The following is a 9636-nucleotide window of genomic DNA, read 5'->3' as shown; positions in this document are numbered from 1 at the left end:
CCATAATACAGTTTTCAGTATTTAATTTAATTTAATTTAATTTAATTTAATTTAATTTAATTTAATTTAATTTAATTTAATTTAATTTAATTTAATTTAATTTAATTTAATTTAATTTAATTTAATTTAATTTAATTTAATTTAATTTAATTTAGAAATAAGGAGTTAGTATGTCCTCTGTAGTCGGCATTATGAATTATCCTTACTGACCTTTTTTGCAGTACATTTAGCGAGTGAAGATTGCTTTTATAGTTATTAGCCTGCACTTTCCTATTTTTCACCACTCCTGAATGCAGCCTTCTAAAAGCTAATTTGCTAGGTCAGAGTTTCATTCCCGAACTTTACATAATTCATTATTAATTGTCCGAAAAGCACAGCAGGAAACCTCACATGGTGTGAAGTTTAGGGATAGTTTTGTTTGATTGGATAAAAATACACAAATGCATCTCTATGAAAACCAAGGCGAACATTAAAACTCGCTAATAATAAACCGAAGAAGGTGGGTCGCCTCTTCTCCCATCCAGTTGATGGCGGTAGTGCACCAACTACGATCCCCCAATAACAGCGAATAAGAACGAAAACCATAGAAGAAGTCAAAAGGCGAAACTAGCAGTCGCAAAATAGCACAATTCAAAAAGGGGATAGTTTTGTTTGATTGGATGAAAAATACACAAATGCATCTCAGACGAACATTAAAACTCGCTAATAATAAACTGAAGAAATGGGTTCGCCTCTTCTCCCATCCAGTTGGTGGCGGTAGTGCACCAACTACTATCCCCCAATAACAGCGAATAAGAACGAAAACCATAGAAGAAGTCAAAAGGCGAAGCCAGCAGACGCAAAATAGCACAATTGAAATAGATCAAAACAGAGATGCAGTTAGCTTTAAGTAAAACGTTTGGCCAGAAACCAGTTAAATTCCAACTGGAGCAAGATGGCGACTTTTACATGGTTGGTTCGGAGGTATGTGCTGGTGTTCATACGTTGCATTGACATGGCACGATGCTATGTTCTTTGTTGTTGGATTGTATATCATTCTGCTACATGTTGTGGATTCACTATATCAGACCAATTGCAGATTTGTAATAATAATAATAAAATTGAGTTGAATAAATACAATTAAACAGAGTAAAAGATACGTCAAAATACAAAACACAGTTAAAACACTGTTAAAACATGAGTAAAAGCTATAATGCTAACCATGTATCACTATTGTGTTTTTTAACCTTATTTATCGCTGAGTCATCTCGCAGTGTGTTGTGGGATCTCTACCAAAATAACAGCGTTATTATACTAAACGTCATACAATATACTGTATAGAATTCACATTGCATATTGATAAATGTGTAAATAGTTATTGACTTGTTGAAATATGGAGCCTAGCACCATCACCAAATTCAGAATGTCCATCCAGGAGATGCTGGGCCGGATCTGCAAACACATGGACTAGACTGGACTAGGTTGTGAAGTTCTATCTTAAGTGGTCTAGGATCTGACGGTTTTGTTATGCGTTGTTGACCACAACGGTGTTCCACGTATGAGGTTCAACAAACACTTGGTACTCACCGTAATATGCCATATATATATATATATATATATATATATATATATATATATATATATATATATATATATATATATATATATATATATATATATATATATATATATATATATATATATATATATATATATATATATATATATATATATATATATATATATATATATATATATATAATTACATTCATGAAAAAAATGATCGTCACGCAATAATTGGTAATGGTAATGTTTTTATTTCATTTGAACATGCATCAGATTACAATTGAGTGCATCCCATAATCAGTTCCCAGTTCCACATGTCCAAAAGGAGTAGGAAGAAGCAAAGCTCATTAAATCCTACCCCTCCATCTGGTACTTTTACAATCAGTAACTGTTACATTTGTTCACTTCCTGCTTTCCTAATATAATTTTTAAAAATAAAAAATAATTTGTTTTTTATTTGATTAATTTTTATTAATTTTATTTTAATTTTTTATTTTTTTTTATTTACAATGACATAATGTGTACCATAGTAAGTGTCAATATAGTGATATATATAGCACATCATGACTGGTTCAAGACTCTTCATCCTTGTATTTAGCAAACATCAACTGCTTGTATTGTTTCTTGAATTGGCTCATCGTTGTGCATTGTTTGAGGTCCTTACTCAATCCATTCCATAGTTTGATTCCACATACTGAAATGCTATGGCTAGCATAACGTAGTCCTAGCATAGAAGTGTTTCAAATGTACTTCTTCCCTGAGATCATATTTCTCCTCTCTTGTAGAGAAGTATTGGATGACATTTTTAGCTAATTGGTTGTTTTTAGCCTTATGCATTATTTTAGCTGTTTGAAGATGAACTATATCAGCAAGTTGAAGTATTTGTGATTTTAGAAATAAGGAGTTAGTATGTTCTCTGTAGGCGGCATTATGAATTATCCTTACTGACCTTTTTTGCAGTACATTTAGCGACTGCTTTTTGGCCTTTGGCATTTTTTTATTTTTATTTTTATTTTTATTTTTATTTTTATTTTTATTTTTATTTTTATTTTTATTTTTATTTTTATTTTTATTTTTATTTTTATTTTTATTTTTATTTTTATTTTTATTTTTATTTTTATTTTTATTTTTATTTTACATTTTTAGTTCTAGTGCTTCTTTTTATTCAAAGAGACATTTTGGTTAATGACTGCCTTGTTTTTCAGGTGGGAAACTATCTACGTATGTTCCGAGGCTCTTTATACAAAAGATATCCATCTTTATGGAGGAGGCTGGCCTCAGTGGAGGAGAGGAAGAAAATCGTAGCGTCATCACACGGTGAGTGTCGCCTGGCAAGGATTTACGCCAGAGTGGATGACACCAAAAAGCAGCCTGTAAACCCTGATTACTTTTTTGTTGGTGTTTTATTATAGCCACCAGTGTTACTCTGCTGAAGGCGTCAGAGTGTGAGGAGATCTTTGAGGGCAACGATGAGAAATACAAGGCGGTGTCCATCAGCACGGAGCCCCCCGTGTACCTGAGGTATTGCTGACCTTCAATGACAATGCACTTCTTTATTTTGTATGTTAAGTGTCTTATTTCATTGGACTGTATACAGAAATATACTGTATAATCAATACTGTCCACCATATGGTATGTTTATAATTATATAATTATAATTATGTTTATAATTACTTTTTTTCTGGAAGCCGGTAGTCAAAAAGTATAAAAGCAAGGTAGTTTCCTCTTAATATTTTTACTTTATATATTAAAAAAAAAATTCATCTTGTAAATTTTGTTCTTGTAATGATGACTGTTCCTCATACAATTTTGGCCTTATTCCCATAATAATATATATATTTTTGCAAGTTAATATTCTAAAACAGGGGTCTCAAACTCAATTTACTTGGGGGCCACTGGAGCTAGGGTCTAGGTGAGACAGGGCCGCATCAGGTTTTCAAAAAAAAACAACAAAAAACACATTTATTAAAAACAGAAAAATGAATAAACTTTGCTTAGGTTTCGATTTTCTACAAGAAAAGCTCTGATAAAACATTCCACTGTTCTCAAATATCTTAATTTTTATTTTTCTACACAAAATAAGATGAAAAATAAATAAACAAATCAAGAATAAAGAAAATCAATCAGTAATAAATAAATATAATAATAATAATAAAAACTTAAGAAACCACATATAGTTGGTGGGTAGACAAATGATTTTTTTCAGATTAAAATGAACAAAGCATTATTAGAGCCCTGTAGACATGACAAAACACGACTATAGTCACATTTATACTCTTTTTATTTACAACATATTGCGCAACTGCAGGGTCTTGAGACACATGCTAACTCGCAAACTAGAGCGCTAGCGACCTAAACGGTAGCCTTCAAGTTATTTCCTTTCAACTTAAATAGCCAAAAACTTACCACTTCCACACGGATAGGGAGGATAACTATTAATAGTTATTTAACCTTTAACATGAACATTAATCAAACGTAATAATTTTTTCTGGGTACATGATACCATACAGCATCCATATCAAACTTGCGCGGGCCGCACTAACATTAAACTTTCATATCAAGGCAGGGGCCTCAAACTAGTGTCCTGCGGGCCACATTTGGCCCGCGGGCCGCGTGTTTGAGACCCCTGTTCTAAAACTTACAACTTTATTATTATTATTTTTCTCATAGCACTACTTTTTTCTTGAATATTTCTACTTTATGCTACTAAAATGATGTTATTTTCTCATAATATTACAGTGTTATTCTACCACAATGTAAACTCGTTTGTTGGATTAAACCTTTCTTCATATTTTGACTTTATTTTTGTAAAATTTTGTAAAAAAATTCTCCCGTTATTTTTTTCACAGCTATTTCAACTATCTTGTAAAGATGACTTTTCCTCATACCATTTTGGCCTTATTCCCATAATAATATATATTTTTATGCAAGTTAATATTCTAAAACTTACAACTTTATTATTATTTTTCTCATGTCACTACTTTTAAAAAGCTACATTTTTTTTCTTGAATATTTCTACTTTATGCTACTAAAATGATGTTATTTTCTCATAATATTACAGTGTTATTCTACTACAATGTAAACTCGTTTGTTGGATTAAACTTTTCTTCATATTTTGACTTTATTTTTGTAAAATTACTATATATATATATATATATATATATATATATATATCCAAAAACATGCTAGGTTAATCAGCGACTCCAAATTGTCCATAGGTATGAATGTGAGTGTGAATGGTTGTTTGTCTATATGTGCCCTGTGATTGGCTGGCCACCAGTCCAGGGGTGTACCCTGCCAGCACCCCCGTAAACCTTGTGAGGAAAAGGGGTAGAAAATGAATAAATGAATATTTAATTATTATATTTTTTAATTTGCCACAGGCCAATAAAAAAAACAGCCGATGCTTGCAAATGGCCCCCAGGCTGCATTTTAGACACCCCGGTAATTCCTATAATTGTAAAAAGCCCACCTGGTTTAGATGTTGTTGTTTAATTTGCATAATACAAATGTAATAAAGGCTAAAATAATATTTAAAAAAACTTTTATTTGTTTCACTCCCCCCGTCCGTGAAGGGAACAGAAAGCGAAGAGAAGCAGTCAGTGGGTACCGACGCTGCCCAACAGCTCCCACCATCTTGACGCCGTGCCTTGCTCCACCACCATCAACCGCAACCGCATGGGTCGTGACAAGAGGAGGACCTTCCCACTGTGGTATGGAAACCCGACAAAAAGATTTTTGATAGGAATTACAGTAAACCTCGGATATATCGGACTCGGATATATCGGGAATTCGCTCACAACGGACAGATAAAAAAGAACCGATTTTTCTGTAATGCATTTCCAATAAAAATTCATTGCATATAACGGATTTCGCCTATTTCGGACAAAATCTCCAGTCCCGTTCCAATGCATTTCCATTAAATTTCCCTCGCATATATCGGATGGCCGCATCGTGGCGCTCCGATTCGCCGAATCGTGACAGGCCGCTATACGACGTCATTTGCAGCATTGCCTACGCGTCCAGGTACATTGGAAACATAGTCAAGGAAGTGCCTTTTTATAACGGATAAAATCCGATTTACGCATATACCGGATATAAATCCGATATATGCATAAAACGGACATTTTCCGGTATACGCATATAACGGATTTCGCTTATATCGGACAAAACCAGTGGAAACAATTGAATCCGATATATCCGAGGTTTACTGTAGTACGGTTCAGATATTAGCCAATACCGGTGTCAAACAGTTCTGAGGAAGTGGTGCTTAAATGAAAACATACAATATTTGTCTAAAAACAATATAATATGTAGTAATATATAACTAAATATTATTCTACAAAATAAAAATCTAATGTATACTAATATAGTTAGCTAATATAAAACCTGTTTCCAACCTTAAATAATTTTTAAGGCATGAAATAACACCTTCATAGTCACCTTGACACTCGGAGGAGTGGGGGGTGCGAACAGGAAATGACATCAGGTGTTCAAAGGTGAGTTTTTTTTTTTTGCTTGGCGCAGGTTAGAGCGGCCCGTGTCGGGGTTTGTGATGCTTACCGTGAGATCCATTCAAAGCCGCAAGAAACGCCTGTTGTTTTGGCAATGGAGTCTGGTGCTTGTGTGTCTCACCAAAAAACATTAAAGTAACAATGACACCCGGTGATGGGTGATGCATTCATTATGCATTTGAATGCGTCTTCTCAATGCTTTGTATTTGTATTTTACTTCATTGAGTCATTTTTATGCTTGAATAAATATACAATAAATATATAAAGTTTATTAAATAAGCTGACATGATGATAGGAATGAATGCTAAAATGCAGTCTCTCCTTAGCTTCGATGACCATGATCCTGCAGTGATCCATGAGAACGCGGCCCAAGTGGAGGTCTTGGTTCCCATTCGCCTCGACATGGAGATAGATGGGCAGAAGCTCAGAGATGCCTTCACGTGGAACATGAATGGTAGAATTCACTGGCAGCCAACAACAGTGCTGTTTTTTTTTTTTTATTGACTTTCCCGACATTCCCTAACAGAGAAACTGATGACCCCGGAGATGTTTGCAGAGATTTTGTGCGATGACCTGGACCTGAATCCTTTGGCTTTCGTCCCTGCCATCACGTCAGCCATACGTCAACAGATTGAGTCGTACCCGACTGACAGCATTTTAGAAGAGCAGGCAGACCAGAGAGTCATAATCAAGGTGGGTCCTGAAGCACTGAAGCAATACTGGCTGCTGGCGTATAGTGTAGCGATACAGGATTTTTTTTCAAGCTGATACAATAGTCTTTTGCTGAGGAAGGCCGATATCGATAACCGGTATATAGCTATCATTTGTTAGTTGAATTTTTTTAATGATATCCATTCATTCATTCATTAATTTTCTACCGCTTATCCTCACGAGGGGTACGGGGGTGCTGGAGCCTATCCCAGCTGTCTTCGGACAAGAGGCGGGGTACACCCTGGACTGGTGGCCAGCCAATCACAGGGCACATATAGACAAACAACCATTCACACTCACACTCACATTCATACCTATGGACAATTTGGAGTCGCTAATTAACCTAGCATGTTGTTTTGGAATGTGGGAGGAAACCGGAGTACCCGGAGAAAACCCACGCATGCACGGAGAGAACATGCAAACTCCACACAGACATGGCCGAGGGTGGAATTGAACTTTGGTGTTCTAGCTGTGAGGCAGGTGTGCTAACCACTCGTTCACCGTGCAGCCCGGCTAATGACCGTCCATTCATTCATTCATTCATTTTCTACCGCTTATCCTCACAAGGGTCGCAGGGGTGCTGGAGCCTATCCCAGCTGTCTTCTGGCGAGAGGCGGGGTACACCCTGGACTGGTGGCCAGCCAATCACAGGGCACATATAGACAAACAACCATTCACACTCACATTCATACCTATGGACAATTTGGAGTCGCTAATTAACCTAGCATATTTTTTTGGAATGTGGGAGGAAACCGGAGTACCCGGAGAAAACCCACGCATGCACAGGGAGAACATGCAAACTCCACACAGAGATGGCCGAGGGTGGAATTGAACTTTGGTGTTCTAGCTGTGAGGCAGGTGTGCTAACCACTCGTTCGCCGTGCAGCCCGGCTAACGACCATTCATTCATTCAATCATTCATTCATTTTCTATCACTTATTGGTGAGAGGCGGGGTACACCCTGGACCGGTGGCCAGCCAATCACAGGGCACATATAGACAAACAACCATTCACACTCACATTCATACCTATGGACAATTTGGAGTCGCTAATTAACCTAGCATGTTTTTTTGGAATGTGGGAGGAAACCGGAGTACCCGGAGAAAACCCACGCATGCACGGGGAGAACATGCAAACTCCACACAGAGATGGCCGAGGGTGGGGAAAGACAAAATAAGAAGCCAAAAAGTTACCACTTCCACACAAAATAGGAGGAGAATTCATTCATTCATTTTCTACCGCTTTTCCTCACGAGGGTCGCGGGGGTGCTGGAGCCTATCCCAGCTGTCTTCTGGCGAGAGGCGGGGTGCACCCTGGACAGGTGGCCAGCCAATCACAGGGCACATTTAGACAAACAACCATTCACATCGCACATTCGCATTCATACCTATGGACAATTTGGAGTCGCTAATTAACCTAGCATGTTTTTGGAATGTGGGAGGAAACCGGAGTACCCGGAGAAAACCCACGCATGCACAGGGAGAACATGCAAACTCCACACAGACATGGCCGAGGGTGGAATTGAACTTGGGTGTCCTAGCTGTGAGGCAGGCGTACTAACCACTCGTTCGCCGTGCAGCCTGGCTAACGACCATTCATTCATTCATTCATTTTCTACCACTTATTGGCGAGAGGCGGGGTACACCCTGGACTGGTGGCCAGCCAATCACAGGGCACATATAGACAAACAACCATTCACACTCACATTCATACCTATGGACAATTTGGAGTCGTTAATTAACCTAGCATGTTTTTTTGGAATGTGGGAGGAAACCGGAGTACCTGGAGAAAACCCACGCATGCACGGGGAGAACATGCAAACTCCACACAGAGATGCCCGAGGGTGGAATTGAACCCTGGTCTCCTAGCAGTGAGGTCTGCGCACTAACCACTAGACCGCCGTGCCGCCCGTTTTTTCCTTTTAATTGTGGTAATTGTTTTAATTCTGTAAAGCACTTTGTGTTGCATGTCTTTGCAGGAAAAGTGCAATACAAATAAAGTTGATTTGATTTGATTTGGAATCCGGTTTAATGCAGGGATATATGTGTGGTTTTCTCTTTCATGCAGCTCAACATTCACGTCGGAAACATTTCTCTGGTGGACCAGTTTGAATGGGACATGTCGGAACGTGAGAACTCTCCCGAGTCGTTTGCATTGAAGCTTTGCTCCGAGCTGGGTCTTGGAGGGGAATTTGTTACCACCATCGCCTACAGCATTCGAGGACAGCTAAGCTGGCACCAGAGAACATATGCCTTCAGGTAAGTCGTTTGACATTTGAACGGATCTTCTTTTCTCCAAAACACATACATATACAGCACCCTCCATTATTATTGGCACCTCGGCTTAAGACTGCCGGAGGAACCGTGAACAAGTTCAATCACGCCATCTACATACTAGAACTTCAATCGGTGTGCTTTGGTCAGGTGAGACCAGGATGGAGCTTGTAAGGCGAATGATGAGTATGCAGAAAAGCTTTTCACTTCCTGGTTGCTGCAGAAGAGTGTCTTACAAGGCAAGGATGCATGCTGAGGTCTTATAAAATGCACTTCCGCCACCTTGTGGCTGTTTTTTCATCTTAGAACTGCACCAAACATGCTCTTTTCTATTGTGGAGTTACATCATCACCTCTTTGTGCCGCTCCTGCAAAAATCTAAATAAGCAAATTAGTATTTTTTTGGTGAATTTACCGTTGGCTTTCAAAAATGTAGAACGTAATTACAAACAGGTTAGCGCGCAAGCCACACAGCTAGGAGACCCGAGTTCGATTCCACCCTCGGCCATCTCTGTGTGGAGTTGAACTGTTTCCTCTTCTTGGCATGTACACAAGACTGATGTGACTTACATTTCGGAGCAATTATAGTCCAGA

General features: G+C 38.0%; 1 protein-coding gene across 1 annotated transcript in view; it reads left to right on the top strand.

Moving 5' to 3' along the window:
- The first annotated feature begins 650 nt into the window (after window positions 1-650).
- The window catches only part of LOC131106925 (SWI/SNF-related matrix-associated actin-dependent regulator of chromatin subfamily B member 1-like), a 12183-nt gene continuing 3197 nt past the window's right edge, over window positions 651-9636 (top strand). The window contains exons 1-7 of the mRNA XM_058056474.1: window positions 651-963; window positions 2751-2862; window positions 2958-3066; window positions 5121-5258; window positions 6386-6513; window positions 6586-6752; window positions 8838-9028. Coding sequence (XP_057912457.1) covers window positions 874-963; window positions 2751-2862; window positions 2958-3066; window positions 5121-5258; window positions 6386-6513; window positions 6586-6752; window positions 8838-9028 — 935 coding nt within the window. The 5' untranslated portion in view covers window positions 651-873. The remainder of the gene's footprint in view (window positions 964-2750; window positions 2863-2957; window positions 3067-5120; window positions 5259-6385; window positions 6514-6585; window positions 6753-8837; window positions 9029-9636) is intronic.

Source organism: Doryrhamphus excisus, chromosome 19 (assembly GCF_030265055.1).
Source record: "Doryrhamphus excisus isolate RoL2022-K1 chromosome 19, RoL_Dexc_1.0, whole genome shotgun sequence".
NCBI classification, from domain to species: Eukaryota; Metazoa; Chordata; class Actinopteri; order Syngnathiformes; family Syngnathidae; genus Doryrhamphus; species Doryrhamphus excisus.
The sequence above is the reverse complement of the archived record's forward strand: the minus strand, read 5'-3'. Positions and strand labels throughout refer to the sequence as shown.